Here is a 20328-nt window from a genome sequence, read left to right on the forward strand (position 1 = left end):
GAAACGGAATGCAGCTGAGCTCAATTTCGAGTCTCATATCAAAGGGTCTGAATACTTGTGTAAATAAGTAGATTACTTTCTGAAGGCACTGTACGTAGTTTTTCTGTAGGGCACACATTTTACATGACCAGTATGTGAAGACGTTGAGGTGTAGATGTGGGTTTGATAGCAAATGAAGCCCACCCAATGTTTTTGGCATTCAAAATTAACCATGTAAACAACCGTTTGCTTTCTATGAAAACAGAGTAGTCTACTGTATAGGTGGGGGTTTGAGCATAAAATCAAATTAGCTCATTATAGCAAGCACACAAATGAGTAATTCCTAGATTGGAAAAAAAATAAAAAATGTCTCCCAGATGTAATTTTACTGATGAACCATTTCAATAACTAAATCTCTCATAATTACCGGCTACATGACACGCCAGAGTGTTATTGAAGAAAATGAAACCTGATGCTGGTGTTGCTCATCTCAGGGGTGTTTCAATATGAGGACAACAATAATCCCCAAACTGCCTGTGTCCCAAATGGCACCCTTTTCCCTTTATAGTACACTATGTTTGACAAGGGCCCATAGGGCTCTCGTCAAAAGTGGTGAACTATATAGGAAATAGGGTGCCATTTGGGAAGTATAGTAGACACTGTAGACCGCAATAACATGCCAATGTGCTGCTGAAAGATCACCCAAAAATAAGGGATATCATAGAACCAGAGATTGCGATTGTAATGGTGATGGTGCTGTCTTGCTCTGTCCCACCCTGAGAGCTCAATTATGGTGCAGGTCACAGTTGGAAATAAAATGTAATCACAGAACCGCTATACAGTTTGCTAAAGCCTTGCTCGAATGCTGGAAGGAGCTCAAGATTACACAGGGAGATCATTCTTAGAACCAGACTTTGTCCCCTCCCTCCCTCCCTCTCTGCACCTGCCACTTGCCACTCAGATGTTCTCTTTCTTTCTACTCCCATGCTTATCAGACTAGAGGCTGTGCAAAACCCCATGCAAACTTTATTCTTTATGAATATTGATGACCCCACTCTCTTGCAAGTTTGAGTTATGCAGTGTTTATTCCATCCAGTCCTCCTGATATTCATTGATTGTTTACTTTTCATGTTTCAATGATAGCAAGGTAGGATAATCCATAATTTACTATTTTCAATTTAGGTGACCTCGCATATTGGAGTTACCTCTGGGTTTATTGACAAGGCAGATGCTGTAATAAAACATAGGGCTGATGTTTTCAGATGAATACTAACAGTTTGTTTGGACCATTGAAAATCCTCACAATATGTGGAGGCAGATGGTGACTGTCTGATCTCGTTTGGGGATTTTCATATGATGCGTTTAACTTTTAGGATATGCAGATTTGTCTCTCATATGTTTTTAGACAAATACTGCTGTAGCCTAAGTATACACGTGTATGCCTACTTATTCAAAGTGTAATATTGTTTCATGAATAAATATATTTACACTGTAGTCAACAAATACAAATACAAAAGACGACTAAATAAATACATGCTGTAACTGAAGCCTATAATAAACTCCTATGAACGTTTTGGCGCGCAATTAACATGATCCCATATTGCACTATTCTAGTGGGCTCACTGACAGTTAAGCAGAATTACCAATGGCTTGATGTGGACAATTCCAATATTGGGGTCAGTAGTGCTGCGCTTATTTTCCTTCCCCGCAATCACACTCCTAAACTGCATTGAAATGATCACAAATAATCTTTAACCATGTGACAGAGCATATGGGGATTTATGCGAAATAAGAGGCGTTTATTTTCTGCAGGCAACAATCCGGAAATGTGTGCTTTGCAAGCGCATCCCCCTTGCTCTTCTTCCACCTGCATGCAGCCGTATTGAAGTGAAGCTGGTTTGAACAGAGACGAGAGGGAGATACGAAGCAGCGGTGATTTCAAGCATTAGGATGGGTCTGAGATTGCTTTTCTCGCTCGCATGGATTCTTGCCTTCAAAGCTGCTAATATTCAAGGTTTGAATACCGACGAGGACCATTCTCAAGATTTGGAATGCAAAATGAAAAGCGTCACCGTGTCTGCGCTGCCGTTTTTGAGAGAAAACGACCTGAGCATCATGCATAGTCCGTCGGCCTCCGAGCCCAAGCTTCTGTTCTCCGTCAGAAATGATTTTCCGGGGGAAATAGTCGTCGTGGACGATCTAGAAAACACCGAGCTACCCTTTTTCGTCCTAGGTGAGTTCGGATGATACATTCTCAACGTTCAGAATCCTCACTTTCAATGCCCATGCTTCATAACTGTTTATTATTGTTAGTAGGAGACTGCTTCCGCCATGTCCATTATTACACGTGAGATTAGTTCATACAATACAATACACACTAGGCCTAACTAAAAATCCTCATAATTTCACAGTGTACAGTTAGTAAGCTACATGTTGAGGTAAACATGACGACAATAAGCCTATTTCAAATGCGAATCAGCACTGTAGACCTATGCATAGCAAATATAAACGAGCATAATAACTAGTAATACAAAAATTAAATTGACATTTTACAACAACTTTGCTAGTTTCAGGTTTGTTATGTGCTATCAATTACTAGCATTGATAGCTGAAAGTGCAGGCCGCGAACCTATTGATGATGGAATAGCCACTCACTCAAGTAAAGGAATGTATGTACAAAATATTCAAGCTATTTGCAGATCCTATGACCTGACTGAGATTAATAGATATATGTGTTTACTTGCTGGGAGTGTTAACAGGTGTAGAGCTATATCACTACAACCTGTGATGTTTACAATTCATAGATTAGCCTAGATTGTAGACTCAACTCTTTAGAATAGCCTTGATATTGATACCCACTCCAACAATAATATAAACAACAATACATTTAAGTAATGTTCATTTTCACATGTTCACAAAGTAAGTCAATGGTTTTGAAATGTACCTAACTCCACTATTATAAAAGGTTCTTTCATTCTCATGGGGAAGGGGAAATAACAGGGAGAGTGGTGTTCTGTTTATAACTCTGGCCGCTGTCCATGGTGCTGATTTGACAGAAAGGACTCTTTGAATGGGATTGTCTATTCACATGGCAGAACAATCTGTGCAGCTAGGAAGTGTGATGTGGGTCTATGTATGCATCCCAAATGGCACCCTATTCCCTGTATAGTGTATTACTTTTATGGGCCCTGGTCAAAAATAGTACACTAAATAGGGAATAGGGTGTCATTTGGGATGTAAACTAGCTGTAGTAAAGTTGTGACAGGTATTTTTGGCCTATAAGGTTCCCATTGCAGTATCATCCTGGTGACAGAGGTGTCATGACTTCACACAGCCTGCCCTTACTTGAGTCGTCTTGGCAAACATTTGGAGTTCAGCCATATAGTGTTGTCACAGGCCAGTCTGATATCATTCTAATAGTGATATCCAGGGATTGATTTAGTGTCTATGTTTACCGCTAGAATGCATAGCATTCCAAAATTACCTCTGCATTGGTCCTACTCTCATTTCAGAGACCAATGTAGGACTTGTATTGTTACAGGCCAATATGATATCATTCTAATAGTTATATTCAGCCATTGTTTTGGTATACTGTATGCTTACAGCTAGCAGGAGTAGCATGATTTGTCATACTACTGTATTAGTGCCCTTTCTGGGATTACAGTAGCTGCTCACTTGTATTCAATTGCTTTTCTATTACTTTTCTATAACATAAGACCTTTCAAGCCCATGTGGATTTGAATTTAATAAACTTTCTTAATCCAACAAGGGGAAATTGGATTTGTCTCCAGCAAAACACATACAAATGTTATTGTATTTTAGCAACACACATCAACCAGTGGTTAGAATAATGCAACAAACATAGCACTTAGAAAAAAGTTACGTTTATACATATCTCCGCTGTTTAAAACAAATTGTTAGTCTAAAAGAAATGTGAGATAATGTCAAGATGCTTTTTGTAGGGTTAGGGTTAGATCAAGTTTATGAAGTGCCTGGCTGGGCTGATGAGACGGTTGCCCCATCTCTAACGGTTGCCCCATCATTATGTACATGATGTCAGAATGCACTCACTGTTCCAAAATGGGATTGTTACACAACAGATAGCCCACACTGTCCTCAACGAAGACACACGCTGCCTGCTATTTATCTATAGGCTATATTTCAACTTGTCCATTTTAAATCATTTTGAATTAAGGTGTGTTCACATGGAAGTAGCCCTTTCACTGTTACGGACGACTTATGTTTGAGGCTTAGCTGAACCGGACAAACTTCTCTCTTCGATGAGAGCCCAAGCACCTCCTCAGTGTTTCCCCAGATCAAGTATGCAGACGTTTGCGCAGTCTAGCACAAACTTTTTCCCCCTGGCACATTTTCTGGCGGGTGCTCGCATTGCCTTCATTGTTGTTTTCCTTATAAATAATAACTTTGAACGTGTGCGTTACAGTCAAAGTAAGTGCCTTATTTTCTGTATATCCTGTTGTCGTTTCTGTCACGTTCTGACCTTAGTTCCTTTGTTATGTCTTTGTTTTAGTATGGTCAGGGCGTGAGTTGGGTGGGTTGTCTATGTTCCGTTTTCTATGTTGTATCTTTGCGTTTGGCCTGGTATGGTTCTCAATCAGAGGCAGGTGTCGTTATTTGTCTCTGATTGAGAATCATATTTAGGTAGCCTTTTCCCACTTGTGTTTCGTGGGTGTTTATTTTCTGTTCTGTGTTTGTATTTCACCGTTCAGGACTGTTTTTGTTTCGTTCTCGTGTTTTGTTGTTTTGTTTGAGTATTCGTGTTCATTAAAAGAGAATATGAATACTTACCACGCTGCACCTTGGTCCTCCTCTCTTTCTCCCAACGACGAACGTTACAGTTTCTTCTGTAGCATACCGTATGTACAGTACCGGTCAAAAGTTTTAGAACACCTACTCATTCAAGGGTTTTTCTTTATTTTTACTATTTTCTAAATTGTAGAATAATAGTGAAGATGTCAAGACTATGAAATAACACATATGAATCATGTAGTAACCCAAAAAGTGTTAAACCAATCAAAATATATTTTATATTTGACATTCTTCAAATTAGCCACCCTTTTTGCCTTGATGACAGCTTTGCACACTCTTGGCATTCTCTCAACCAGCTTCATGAGGTAGTCACATGGAATGCATTTCAATTAACAGGTGTGCCTTGCTAAAAGTTAATTTGTGGAATTTATTTCCTTCTTAAGACGTTTGAGCCAATCAGTTGTGTTGGGACAAGGTAGGGGGTTATACAGAAGAGCATTACTTTAAGACATGGTCAGTCAATATGGAACATTTCAAGAACTTTGAAAGTTTCTTCAAGTGCAGTCGCAAAAACCATCAAGCACAATGATGAAACTGGCTCTCACGAGGACCGCCAAAGGAAAGGAAGACCCAGAATTACCTCTGCTGCAGAGGATAAGTTCACTAGAGTTACCAGCCTCAGAAATTGCAGCCCAAATAAATGCTTCACAGAGTTCAAGTAACAGACATCTCAACATCAACTGTTCAGAGGAGACTGTGAATCAGGCCTTCATGGTCAATTGTTCTGCAAAGAAACCACTACTAAAGGACACCAATAAGAAGATGAGACTTGCTTGGGCCAAGAAACACGAGCAATGGACATTAGGCCTGTGGAAATGTATCCTTTGGTCTGGAGTCTAAATAGGAGATTTTTGGTTCCATCCGCTGTGTCTTTGTGATGATTTCCGCATTTGTATTTCCCACTGTAAAGCATGGAGGAGGAGGTGTTATGGTGTGGGGTGCTTTGCTAGTGACACTGTCTGTGATTTATTTAGAATTCAAGGCACACTTAACCAGCATGGCTACCACAGCATTCCGAAGCGATACGCCATCCCATCTGGTTTAGGCTTAGTGGGACTATAATTTGTTTTTCAACAGGACAATGAACCAACACACTTCCAGGCTGTGTAAGGGCTATTAGGAGAGTAATGGAGTGCTGCATCAGATGACCTGGCCTCCACAATCACCCGACCTCAACCAAATTGAAATTATTTGGGATGAGTCGGACTGCAGAGTGAAGGAAAATCAGCCAACAAGTGTTCAGCATATGTGGTAACTCCTTCAAGACTGTTGGAAAAGCATTCCAGGTGAAGCTGGTTGAGAGAATGCCAAGAGTTTGCAAAGCTGTCATCAAGGCAAAGGGTGGCTACTTTGAAGAATCGCAAACATAAAATATATTTGGATTTGTTAAACACTTTTTTAAAACACTTTTTGGGTTACTACATGATTCCATGTGTGTTATTTCATAATTTTGATGTCTTCACTATTATTCTAAAATGTAGAAAATAGTACAAATGAAGAAAAACCCTTGAATGAGTAGGTGTTTTATAACTTTTGACTGGTAGTGTATATATGGAGCATAATTTATTTACTGTTTTATTCACATGTTTTCAAGTACTGGTGACAAATCATGCATTACTGGGGTAGCAGGTAGCCTAGTGGTTAGAGTGTTGGGCCAGTAACCGAAACCAAGGTAACCGAGGTTTGTTGGCTCAAATCCCCAAGCCGACAAAGTAAAAAATCTGTTGTTCTCCCCTGAACAAGGCAGTTAACCCACTGTTGCCCGGTAGGTTGTCATTGTAAATAAGAATTTGTTCTTAACTGATTTGCCTGGTTAAATAAATTCCAATTATTGTATAGGGACGCATATGATGTGTGTAAAATATTTCTTGAAGGTTCTACTGATTATGATGAGCTAATGCTAAGCTATTTGCCAGCTATGTGTGGAGCCATATTTGTTGACATTATACGATGCGTTCTGGGTGTCACGTAAATGTCAGACCAAAGATGTTATAACAAAATGAGATGAGGGATGGTTCACTCATCTTTCGAGTAATCTTCCGGAAGTGAATGAAGGGAAGTTAATGATGGTAGACAACACACCCCCTTCAACATGCGTACTGAAAACAGACCAAAGTCATCTTGTTTCCTCTTCTTGTCTTTGGTTGACCTGATAGAACAGACATGGCGGTGCGCACAAACTACCCGTCTTCAGATTACTTTTGATTTTTAGAAAGTGCCAATTATTTTGATCAATGGTGAGCTCACGCGTGATGTGAGGAATTTTTTACCTAAAGAAAATATTTTTTATTTAACTAGGCATGTCAGATAAGAACAAATTCTTATTTACAATCACGGCCTACCCGGCCAAACCCTAACCCGGAAGACGCTGGGCCATAAGACTCCTGAACATCTAATCAAATGGTTCCAGACTATTTGCATTGCTTCCCCCCCTTTACACTGCTGCTACTCTCTGTTGTTAACATCTATGCATAGTCACTTTAATAACTCTACCTACATGTACATATTACCTCAACTAACCGGTGCCCTCGCACATTGACTCTGTACCGGTTCCCCCGTATATAGTCTCACTATTGTTATTTTACTGCTGCTCTTTAATTACTTTTTACTTTTATTTCTTATTCTTATTTTTTTTTAACTGCATTGTTGTTCAGGGGCTCGTAAGTAGCATTTCACTGTAGGCTCTACACCTGTTGTTTTCGGCGCATGTGACTAATAAAATGTGATTTGATTTGATTTAGTCATTTTTATATGAGCTAATTCATATTCTGCTTCTGTCAAGCCGAGAGTTAGATAAATATGACCACTTGTGTTAACTCAATCTCAGCGCTTGGACTAATATAGCCAACATTTTCCAGATTGGATGATTGTGTTATGCTGTCGCCACTTCTTTGAATCTCTCAACATTGCATCCAAAAATAAATTGGTCACATCCAAGGGCGTCAAAGAGTTAAGATGGTCATACCAAGGATTATTTAACTATTTGATTTAGAATTTTTAAACCCTTGAAGGTATAAAAGAATGTGGGATTTTTTTGGGGGGATGAAACATTGAATTTAGCGTTACTGCTATTAGCCAAAATAAACACTTTGAATAACAGATTCCCTACATGGAACAACAGACAGTCAGTCCCAAAAAATGATCAGATAACCATTTAAAAAACAAATGTGTACTTGTATTCATCTCCTTATATTAGGCACTAAACTATCTCCAAGTATGTAGACAACCCTTGAAATAGGTCCTTGGTTTCAACACTCACTACCGAGTTCCAAACGGCCTCTGGATTTATTTCAGCACAAGAACTGCACACATGCCAAAGATCAACATGCGCAATGCCTAGTGTTCGGCTGGAGTTGTGTAACGCTCGTCACCGTTGGACTTTGGAGTAGTGGAAAAGCGTTCTCTGGAGTGATGAATCACGCTACACCATCTGTCAGTCCGGCGGAAAAATCAGGGATTGGCAGATGCCAGGAGAACGCTACCTGCCCGAATGCATAGTGCCAACTGTAACGTCTGATGGAGGAGGAATAATGGTGTGGGGCTGTTTTCATTCTTAAAGCTAGGCCGCTTTGTTCCAATGAAGGGAAATCTTAACGCTACAGCATACAATGACATTCTAGATGATTCTGTACTTCCAACTTTGTGGCATCAGTTTGGGGAAGGACCTTTCCTAATTCATCAAGACAATGCCCCAGTGCACTAATGCTTGTGGCTGAATGGAAGTCCCCGCAGAAATGTTCCAGTGGAAAGCCTTCCCAGAAGAGTGGAGGCTGTTATAGCAGCAAAGGGTGGACCAACTCCATAATAATGCCCATGATTTTGGAATGAGATATTCGACGAGCAGATGTCCACATACTTTTGGCGTAGTGTAGTGTACGTAGTGTACTTTTTTTTTTCAACTGGTACTGGTGACCTTAAGACGGGTATTATGAGGCTTGTAGGCATCCTAGAGTAAAACAGAGAACACCATCATCATGTTCGTGAGAGTCTCATCTTTCAATAATATGTTGTAGGTGAAACCGTTGTTTTCATGAGAAGACCGATTTTCAGGATGTCTCATCGTCTGACAAACACCGCTCTAGCTCTGCCACCTTTAACCATAGATGCAGAAGGGCGATATCGGAGGATACGATGGATTGAGACGCAGCCCATGCAAAAAAAGACGTCTCTAGCTTAAAGGAACAGATTTGGATGGGGATTTTTTTATTGTGTTAATTCGAATTCCATGGGGTCGGAAGGGGTCATTAACCAATCACAGTCCTCCTTTTAGGACATTCAGCAATTCACCAGCAGAGGGAGTTCGCTTTGAATCCATTTTCCAATTCACTGTGTTGGTGGTGCTCATAAAATGTATCACACCGTCAGAATTAGCCCACTCTGGAAATGTTATGTATTTGTAGAGTATATTGTTCCAAACAATATGTCTTAAAATGAACAAAATCCCAAAATGTATTTTTTTTTAAATTATTTTTGAATGTTGAATAAACAAATGTGAATGTTTTTATTTCAGAATCAAGACCTATTCCATATTTTAGAGCACACACTAGGAGCATAATGACAGCGAGATAATGTCCGTATCATGTATGGTTTACAGATCATAGGGTCTTACAAGAGGTATGTATAAGTATAGAAAGGGCCTAGAATGGCCACTTTTATCATGATACATTTGTGTTACAAATGTATAAAGCATTTCAAACACACTTCCTCCCAATGAAGTTTCTATGTGAGAATTGCCAGAACAAAATGAGATACCCAAAATATCGCCCTAGACTTTGTTTTTACTTTGTTTTACTCTTTATAGTGACACCCAATTCACATCACTAATAGAGTCTGCTCTGCAAGTCACATTGCAGCAAATTTGTGGGAGGGGACATGTATCAACAATGTTATAGCTAACATATCCCACTCAAAAGGAGGCATGTCTGCTAAATCATTGCTCTGATTTCAATCACATACCGCCATACTGGCGTAGCAAGTATTTGTGATTTGCCTAGTATCATGTAGTAATGACTAGGGATGTAACGATTCACCAATACACATTGGATATGAGTGCATCGGTTAGTGGGTCCTCAAATCTATCCAAATGCTGTAACGATGTTCGTCTGAGGAAGAAGGAGTAGACCAAAGCGCAGCGTGGTACGTGTTCATATTTCCTTTAATTAACTGAACACTAAATACAAAAGAACAAGAGAATAAATGAAAACCAAAACAGTCCCATATGGTGCAAACACTGAAACGGAAAACAACTACCCACAACCCATAGTGGGAAAACAGGCTGCCTAAGTATGGTTCTCAATCAGAGACAACGATTGACAGCTGTCGCTCATTGGGAACCATACCAGGCCAAACACCTAGAAATATAACACACAGAACCAAAACATAGAATGCCCACCCCAACTCACGCCCTGACCAAACTAAAATAGAGACATAAAAAAGGAACTAAGGTCAGGACGTGACAAATGCAGCATACACCGGTCAGAAAATGTATTCAAACATTATGAATTCACTTTTTTTTGTTGTTGCTCATATTACTTTCTTTCTACCTTCCAAAAATGCCTCTCATCTTTTTTTATTTAACTAGGCAAGTCAGTTAAGAACAAATTCTTATTTACAATGACAGCCTACACTGGCCAAACCCGGACAATGCTGGGCCAATTTTGCGCTGCCCTATGAGACTCCCAATCACGTCCAGTTGTGATACAGCCTGGATTCAAACCAGGGTGTCTGTAGTGACACCTCTGACACTGAAGATGCAGTGCCTTAGATCGCTGCGCCACTCGGGGGCACTTTTGTGACAACTGATGCATCCTGTCCTTCAGTGTCAAACTAAACATGTTACTGCGTTGACAGTCATTTTGCATGCCTAACAACCCCAGGCGATAACAGTAGCCTAGTCAGACTGTGCACTGTCCCCAGCTTCACACGCTGACCTAAGAGAGGTAGGCCTATTCCTGATCTTGCACATATACACAGCACCTTCGGCCTTCAAATGCTTGTAAAATGGCTTATGCAAAATTAGGTGTTATTAGTTGAGTGATAAACATTGTAATTTGCTAGGTTGTTGTTATCAAATGTGCTGTTTAAAATGGTATTTTACTGGAATAAAAGTAGGCTAAGCCACTGGAGACAACACTCATCTGGCTATGCCTGCTGATTGGGGCTTACATTCGATTTGATTTCAATTGTTCAGGTTCAACATCAGCAATAGTTTTGGTATTTTTGTTTTAAACAATCAGTGTATATGGTCATTTTTAGATATACAGGGTAAAGTTTATAATTACATAAAGAGGATAGCAATCAGTTTTGCGAGCCGCACTGCATGGCCGAAGCACCAAGAGCTAAGAAGCTCATTATGTAAAAACTTCCAAGCGGTGAAAACCATTTGATTTTGGTTGATGGGGGTGAATTCCAAAGTTGTGCTACTGTAACATCGACATGAACTGTCTCACACGAAGCATCGTTACCTATCGCTCTACAAAAGCTGCAGCTCTTGCAGAGCAAAGGAAACAGGAAACGTCACCGATTGAAACGCTACTAGCGCACATCATTAACTAGCTAGCCATTTCACACCGGCTACACTATATAGTCATCTGCTATGTCATAGTGTAGTTCATTTCTTAAGGTAAATATTAATACATTACTAGCCCAAACACTTAATCTGCAAAAATGACAAATACATACACACCCCCCCTAATCTGATAGTGAGGTAGTAGATGCCCAGTCACCCTTATGGCTCAGCTCAGATGCCTACATACACCATAGACATACATCATGTACACACACACACACACACACACACACAGAAAAGTCAGCTCATACAGATCCAGCTCAAAGAGGCCCACTCCATCAGCAGCAGATTTTCATTTAGAATGGAAAATGTTAGTGCAGTGTAAGTGCATCTAAACATATTGTTCCTGTATCGTAAGGAGGCCATGTGTCTAGATACGTAGAGAATCCTCTTGAAAAGGGGAAGCTGCACATGCCTAGCAATGACAGTAGTATGCTCACTTAGTTTGCTAAAGACAATATTTGCTGAAAAATGAGGTATGACACCATTACACTATCCAAGGATATTTTTTCTGCATTTCATAACTTCAAACACAAGTCCTTGCAGCCAGGATTATAATAAATTGTTCCAAGTAGATGTTTGCTGTGCTAATTCCAAAAAGAGTCCATGTAAAAAATATATCTACAGGGAAAAACACACGCAGGATATCAAAGTTATATGCCGAGTATTTAAATGTAGTTAGAGCCATCACATGAACATGGTGTTTATGTGATGGCTCTAAATGAAAATACTAAGCATATTACTTTGATATCCTGTGTGTGCTTTACCCTGTGGATATATTTCCATGTTTCATTACTCATAATGCATTGCTAGGGTAAAACGTTGGGACAAACACCAACGAGTCTGCTCTGCCAATTGAATTGGAGTCACAGCCTATGTTTCAATAGAGGTACAGTGCGTTCGGAAAACATTAAGACCCCTTGACTTTTTCCATATTTGTTACGTTAGAGCCTTATTCTAAAATTGAATAAATATTTTTTTTCCCTCATCAATCGACACAAAATACCCCAGAAAAACAGTTTTTTTTTTACCTTATTGCACATTTATCAAAAATCTAAAATGGAAATATCACATTTACAAAAGCATTCAGACCCTTTACTCATTGTTTTTTGAAGCACCTTTAGGAGCAATTACAGCCTTGCGCTGTCTTGGATATGACGCTACAAGCTTGGCACACCTGTATTAGGGGAGTTTCTCCCATTCTTGTCTGCAGATCTTCACAAGCTCTGTCAGGTTGGATGGGGAGCGTCGCTGCACAGCTATTTTCAGAGATGTTCGATAAGGTTTAAGTCCGTGCTCTGGCTGGGCCACTTAAGGAGATTCAGAGACTTGTCCAGAATCCACTCCTGCGTTGTCTTGGCTGTGTGCTTAGGGTCGTTGTTCTGTTGGAAGGTGAACCTTCGCCCCAGTCTTAGGTCCTGAGTGCTTTGGAGCAGGTTTTAATCAAAGATCTCTCTTTGCTTTGCTCTATTCATCTTTCCCTCTGTCCTGACTTGTCTCCCAGGCCCTGCCGCTAAAAAACATCCCCCCCAGCATGTTGCTGCCCCCAACATGCTTCACCGTAGGGATTGGGCCAGGTTTCATCCAGACGTGCTCTTGGCATTCAGGACAAAGAGTTCAATCTTGGTTTTATCAGACCAAAGAATTTTGTTTCTAATGGTCTGAGAGTCCTTTAGGTGCCTTTTGGCAAACTCCAAGCTGCCTGAGATGGTTATCCTTCTGGAAGGTTCTCCCATCTCCACAGAGGAACTCTGGAGTGCTTTCAGAGTGACCATCGGGTTCTTGGTCACCTCCCTGACCAATGCCCTTCTCCCCCGATTGCTCAGTTTAGCCAGGCGGCCAGCTCCAGGAAGAGTCTGGGTGGTTCCAAACTTCTTCCATGTAAGAATTTTGGAGGCCACTGTGTTCTTGGGGACCTTCAATGCTGCAGAATGTTTTGGTACCCTTCCCCAGATCTGTGCCTCGACACAATCCTGTCTCTGACATTCCCTGCCAACTGTGGGACCTTATATAAACAGGTGTGTGCCTTTCCAAATCGTGTCCAATCAATTGAATTTACCACAGGTGGACTCCAATGAAAGTTGTAGAAATATCTCATACACCGGGGAGAACAAGTATTTGATACACTGCCGATTTTGCAGGTTTCCCTACTTACAAAGCATGTAGAGGTCTGTAATTTCTATCATAGGTACACTTCAACTATGAGAGACGGAATCTAAAACAAAAATCCAGAAAATCACATTGTATGATTTTTAAGTAATTAATTTGCATTTTATTGCATGACATAAGTATTTGATCACCTACCAACCAGTAAGAATTCCAGCTCTCACAGACCTGTCAATTTTTCTTTAAGAAGCCCTCCTGTTCTCCACTAATTACCTGTATTAACTGCACCTGTTTGAACTCGTTACCTGTATGAAAGACACCTGTCCTCACACTCAATCAAACAGACTCCAACCTCTCCACAATGGCCAAGACCAGAGAGCTGTGTAAGGACATCAGGGATAAAATTGTAGACCTGCACAAGGCTGGGATGGGCTACAGGACAATAGGCAAGCAGCTTGGTGAGAAGGCAACAACTGTTGGCACAATTATTAGAAAATGGAAGAAGTTCAAGATGATGGTCAATCACCCTCGGTCTGGGGCTCCATGCAAGATCTCACCTCGTGGGGCATCAATGATCATGAGGAAGGTGAGGGATCAGCCCAGAACTACACGGCAGGACCTGGTCAATAACCTGAAGAGAGCTGGGACCACAGTCTCAAAGAAAACCATTAGTAACACACTACGCCATCATGGATTAAAATCCTGCAGTGCACGCAAGATCCCCCTGCTCAAGCCAGCGCATGTCCAGGCCCATCTGAAGTTTGCCAATGACCATCTGGATGATCCAGAGGAGGAATGGGAAAAGGTCATGTGGTCTGTTGAGACAAAGATAGAGCTTCTTGGCCTAAACTCCACATGCCGTGTTTGGTGGAAGAAGAAGGATGAGTACAACCCCAAGAACACCATCCCAACCATGAAGCATGGAGATGGAAACATCATTCTTTGGGGATGCTTTTCTGCAAAGGGGACAGGACGACTGCACTGTATTGAGGGGAGGATGGATGGGGCCATGTATCCCAAGATCTTGGCCAACAACCTCCCCTCAGTAAGAGCATTGAAGATGGGTCGTGATGGGGTCTTCCAGCATGACAACGACCCGAAACACACAGCCAGGGCAACTAAGGAGTGGCTCCATAAGAAGCATCTCAAGGGCCTGGAGTGACCTAGCCAGTCTCCAGACCTGAACCCAATAGAAAATCTTTGGAGGGAGCTGAAAGTCAATATTGCCCAAGCGACAGCCCCGAAACCTGAAGGATCTGGAGAAGGTCTGTATGGGGGAGTGGGCCAAAATCCCTGCTGCAGTGTGTGCAAACCTGGTCAAGAACTACAGGAAACTTATGATCTCTGTAATTGCAAACAAAGGTTTCTGTACCAAATATTAAGTTCTGCTTTTCTGATGTATCAAATACTTATGTTATGCAATAAAATGCTAATTAATTACTTAAAAATCATACAATGTGATTTTCTGGATTTTTTGTTTTAGATTCCGTCTCTCACAGTTGAAGTGTACCTATGATAATAAATTACCGACCTCTACATGCTTTGTAAGTAGGAAAACCTGCAAAATCGGCAGTGTATCAAATACTTGTTCTCCCCACTGTAGATGATCAATGGAAACAGGATGCACCTGAGCTCAATTTCAAGTCTCATAGCAAGGGTCCAAATACGTATGTAAATAAGGTAGTTCTGTTTTTTATTTTGAATACATTTGCAAAAATGTCTGAAAACCTGTTTTCGACTTTATCAATATTGAGTATTGTGTGTAGATTGACCCTTAGAATTATATCAACTTTACTCAATAGTATAGAGCTGTAATGTACCTTTGTCCTCCGATAAGCTAATAAATCAACCTTTGGGAGGGAGATTTCTCTGTATTTACTCTGGCAGCCGCTGATCATCCCCATATGCTGGATGGCATCACATGTAGATGCTGATGAATTACAAGTTATTGTTAATATGAAATAATGGAATCATGTGGTATAGCCTACCTCTGGGGAATAAACAGTGGTTCACACGATCCCGTCATTATGAACATGCATTTTTTATTAATACATACGCGACAACGTAACTGAGAACATTTGCAAAGTTGTGTGCGCACCCTGATATCAATAATAAAGACCGTAGCTGTTGATACGGAGGTTTCGCCCATGCCCCTGCTCGTCCCTCATTCTTAAAGCGAAGTATCCTGATCACGTTCTGCACGTGTGTTATTTTACATACACATTCGGTTTTCTAATGTAGCTGCTGCTCACATTCACATTTCTCTCTTTTACTCACCCTCTTCTGAACCATGATGATGTAGCCTATGTCTCTGCCTCATACCTCTGAACAGCTGAAATAAAACCTTAAGGCGATTGAACAAACATTCATACAGTATGAAGGTTACAACCTCTGTCTGTCTGTTGTAACGGGTATTGCAGTTGCACAAGCAGGATGCAGTCCCTACACTTTGGAGAAAAAACAGCTTTTTGTGTGATGATGCCTCCTGGGCAGCTTAGCCAATGTTTGCGATGATGATGATGATGATGGAAATATACATTCAATTGCTCAGTGGCGGTTCTCAGTGGCGGTTATGGCTTCCTGAGCGAACCCCTCCTTCAAACTAAATTGCACAACTAATTGTATCTCGTACTTCTGAGTGGGAGACCTTCCCAGGCAGTAGCCTACCTAGCTCACAAACTAGAATCAGGGCTCCACTCCGACAAGGTTATTTGACCCACAGTCCCACACTGTGACATGATATCACTGACGTGATGCGCAAATGAGCAATAAAAAAACGATATATATATATATATATATATATATAAATACTTTTTTTTGTTTTGTGCAGGTGCCCCATGCCACCCCCGGCAAGATGCCGCCCAGGATGGCTGCCCATGTCGCCTATACCTAAATCCGTCACTGCAATCGCTAATTTGACTGCAGCTGTGTCTTGCTTTGTTCTACCTCTGGGCAGCCAAACGTTCTAGGAAGCCGAGTGTCTATCCAGAGCGGTGAAAAGAGTCTGAAAATGGATGAGTTCGTTTTGCATCGCCCGGCACCATAGTTATGCCATATATGTATATGCTGATATTGTGGCGAGAATAATGAATGCTTAGTCCAGAGTTAAAGCTAGAATCCTTAATTGATACGTACATTTTCGGATTTGAAAATATATTATACTGTATATTATGTGTACCCATTTATTTTCGAAGACGATGGTCAGTCCTTGCGTCAATAGCTCTGTCTATGAATTTTAGTGGTTGCATTTCTCCAGGCCCATCCCTCAGCTTTTAACCAAAACAGAGCCGAGGTGCGTGGTTTGTTATTGCTTCAAATAAGGTTAAGGATTCTATATTTAAATCACCATCCCAAAGTTGTTGTTATAAGCCAGTTGGCATTTGAGGATTATTGAAATTCTTTGTCGTTCTTACCTTCCTGCTCCGTAAATGAATAGGAACCAACTATGTGTGTGTTTGCAGCTCTGTACAGTTAGCAGAAATTCCAGCCCTTCCCAGGCTAGCCAATGTATTGTTTGAATTCCAAATGCTGCTCCAAAACAAAACTTGTGGTTAATTTTCCCTATTAGTTGGCATTCAGATTTGGAGTAGCAATAGCAATGGGATATCAGTCTTCCAATGACAGGGTTTTACCCAGATTTAAGGTAATTAGTCAACTTCATGATAAATGCTGCTTCAGGTGTTTACACCTCCAACTCCACAGTCTATAAATACTTCACGTGTCCTTATTACTAATGCAGTGTTAACAGAACACATGCAAGAGTTGAAGCAATTTTTAATTGGATATAATGGGTTCCCTTTTAGTAATGCCCTGTGCTCTCAAAAACCACCACATACTCACACACTGACAAGTACAGGCATGCATGCAAATACAGCATTATACACCCACTCATTCACTCACCCACCCACACAGTACCAATTATATTATAGTACCAAAATGCTTATTTCTGCTACAAAGAAACTGCAAGGCTGAGTTGAACTCCAGGGTAATAGTTAAGTAGGTAGGTAACTTGATGATCAATCTTAAGTCCACAATTCTCCACCAGTTTTCTCCGGTGAAATCTATCCTGGACATCAAGCACAGGATTGCTTGGTTTGTTTGTCAGGCATTTCTACAGAGATAGAGCACAGAGAGATTATGTGCCAGTGAATGGTTTCCATGGCAACGTCTGAGCTGGCACTTCCCTTGAAGAGAGGTTGTAGCTATGTGAGCACCTTTGTTGAAAATCAAATGAAAATGCCCGTGTGTGGATCTTGCCAATACACGTGGTTTCTGGTGTCTTTTTGACTACTTGAAAACAATCAAAATCAAGTCTACTTTTTAAAATCTAATTTAATATTAGGTCTAGTCTAAATCAATATTCAATTGTATATCTAGGCCTATTCTCAAATACATTGGCCGTGTTGCATTCATATTTTGGAAATAATCACAGTCAAGCAAAGCATGTGAAATAATATTGTGCTGTCATTAGCAAAGAAGTTTTGTGTCTGCAGACTGCAGTGTCTCAATAGTTTGTCGATATAGTTGTCAAACCGTATTACAGGCCACATGCTTTAATTTCACTCTTGGGTTAGGAAGGCTCAACTGGGTGCAGTGAAAGAATGTGAAATGTACATGCAGTCTCACATATACTGTACTGCAGAGAGCACATTCTGGGTACCCTAACAGAGCAACAGTGGTTAGGAATATTTTTGTCCTTTGGAAAGAGGGAGACAGTCTTGTAATTTATGGCACTTCACGAACAGCAGCCTTCAGAGGCAAATAAAAAAAGATTGAACGATGTTACCAGATAAAATGTACAGAGAGATCTTGGGCTCATCTCTTCAATTAAAACCAGTGTCCAGACGTTTCCAGGGTATTAAGGGTAAGATACAGCTTTTTCCCTATTTCCTCGTCCAGAATCCTTATTACATTTCATACAGTATCAGTCAATCTTCAGATACTGACCTGGACATTCCCAGTGATCTCTCAACCCTTGAAGAAGGCATTAGTCATTCCAAGTCATCAAAAGGAATGAAGCACTGACTTGTGATCTTTCTTGAAGTACCAAAAGGCCAGTCTAGGCATAAAAGGGGTCCAAAGAAACACCATTCTCATAAACTGTGGGAGTCTCTTCCACATGCAGGGTACTTTATAATGGGATTATGGACCTGATTGTATCGTCGCCAAACCCACTGGCTCCAGGTCATCTACAAGACCCTGCTAGGTAAAGTCCCCCCTTATCTCAGCTCGCTGGTCACCATAGCATCACTCACCTGTAGCACGCGCTCCAGCAGGTAAAATCTCTCTGGTCACCCCCAAAACCAATTCTTTCTTTGGCCGCCTCTCCTTCCAGTTCTCTGCTGCCAATGACTGGAACGAACTACAAAAATCTCTGAAACTGGAAACACGTATCTCCCTCACTAGCTTTAAGCACCAACTGTCAGAGCAGCTCACAGATTACTGCACCTGTACATAACCCACCTATAATTTAGCCCAAACAACTACCTCTTTCCCAACTGTATTTATTTTATTTATTTATTTATTTTGCTCCTTTGCACCCCATTATTTTTATTTCTACTTTGCACATTCTTCCACTGCACATCTACCATTCCAGTGTTTTACTTGCTATATTGTATTTACTTTGCCACCATGGCCTTTTTTTGCCTTTACCTCCCTTATCTCACCTCATTTGCTCACATCGTATATAGACTTGTTTATACTGTATTATTGACTGTATGTTTGTTTTACTCCATGTGTAACTCTGTGTCGTTGTATGTGTCGAACTGCTTTGCTTTATCTTGGCCAAGTCGCAATTGTAAATGAGAACTTGTTCTCAACTTGCCTACCTGGTTAAATAAAAGTGAAATAAATCAAATAAAAATGAATGCAAAGGGAGGGGTAATACTCCCCAGATTATTAGTGATCAGAGAGGTTTTGATATTTATTTTGACATGACACTGAGCAATTTAAGTTACATTCAGTGAAGTTACTCAATTCGTTTTATTCAAAACTGCAATTTTGAATATTGCACCTTTAGGTTTTCCATTGGGCCGTTTAAAGAGTAATGTATTCGTAATTTAAGCTTTTTTGCCAATATTGAATTTTGTACTTTTGAAAGTAGCAGGCACAAGTTGGTGACTTGGGAAAAAAAAACTTTTGAGTGACACCTGAGTTTGGCACAATGGAAGTGACCCTTGTAATACTGGTAGTGGGGAACACACTGTCATTTCCATCACTCTCCAAACCAGCACTCATTTCAGGGCTTTCTGAGCTGTTCACTGCCTGGAAGCTGATCCTGCAGTCTCTCTAAAGGATACAGGTCTATCTTCTTCAGGTGGAGACTTTTTCCATTTCCATCCACTTAAGCTACTACGAGGGCTGACAAAAGAAATGTTCTATATGGAATTGACATTTTGCACAGCAGTGCTACTCAAGGAAAGCAATTTTCTAATGAGATGACACTGCTGGGGCCCTTGTATGACCATGTCACAGTCGCAAAGATAGAATGGAGGAAGTTTAAGGTGAGGATTAGTAGACCTTTCCACCATAGCACAGGGTTATCTTTGCAATAGAATGGTAAATGTATGCCAGCCATGGCATGTTAGTTAAATATTTACATGGTGGTAGTTTTTCAATTATACAATACGCTAACTTTTTGGCCAGTAATTGCTCTCAGGAGTATCTTGTAAACCGTACAGATATATACGTTTTAGCATTAATAATATCTGTAGGATAAGGAGTAAACATTGATCATTCCAAATGCAGACGTATTGCAAGTTTGCTTGAAACCACATACAAAGTTTGAATGTGCTTGAATTCTCTCAAAGAGATTACATGAAAGGATAATTCTGCAAACCCAATGA

General features: G+C 40.6%; 1 protein-coding gene across 3 annotated transcripts in view; it reads left to right on the forward strand.

The window, feature by feature from the left end:
• Positions 1-1815: 1815 nt before the first annotated feature.
• The window catches only part of LOC115114408 (astrotactin-1-like), a 247848-nt gene continuing 229335 nt past the window's right edge, over positions 1816-20328 (forward strand). For all 3 annotated transcript variants that reach the window (XM_029642614.2, XM_065013420.1, XM_029642615.2), the window contains exon 1: positions 1816-2212. In XM_029642614.2, coding sequence (XP_029498474.1) covers positions 1930-2212 — 283 coding nt within the window. In that variant the 5' untranslated portion in view covers positions 1816-1929. The remainder of the gene's footprint in view (positions 2213-20328) is intronic.

Source organism: Oncorhynchus nerka, linkage group LG9b (genome assembly GCF_034236695.1).
Source record: "Oncorhynchus nerka isolate Pitt River linkage group LG9b, Oner_Uvic_2.0, whole genome shotgun sequence".
In the NCBI taxonomy this organism is placed as follows: Eukaryota; Metazoa; Chordata; class Actinopteri; order Salmoniformes; family Salmonidae; genus Oncorhynchus; species Oncorhynchus nerka.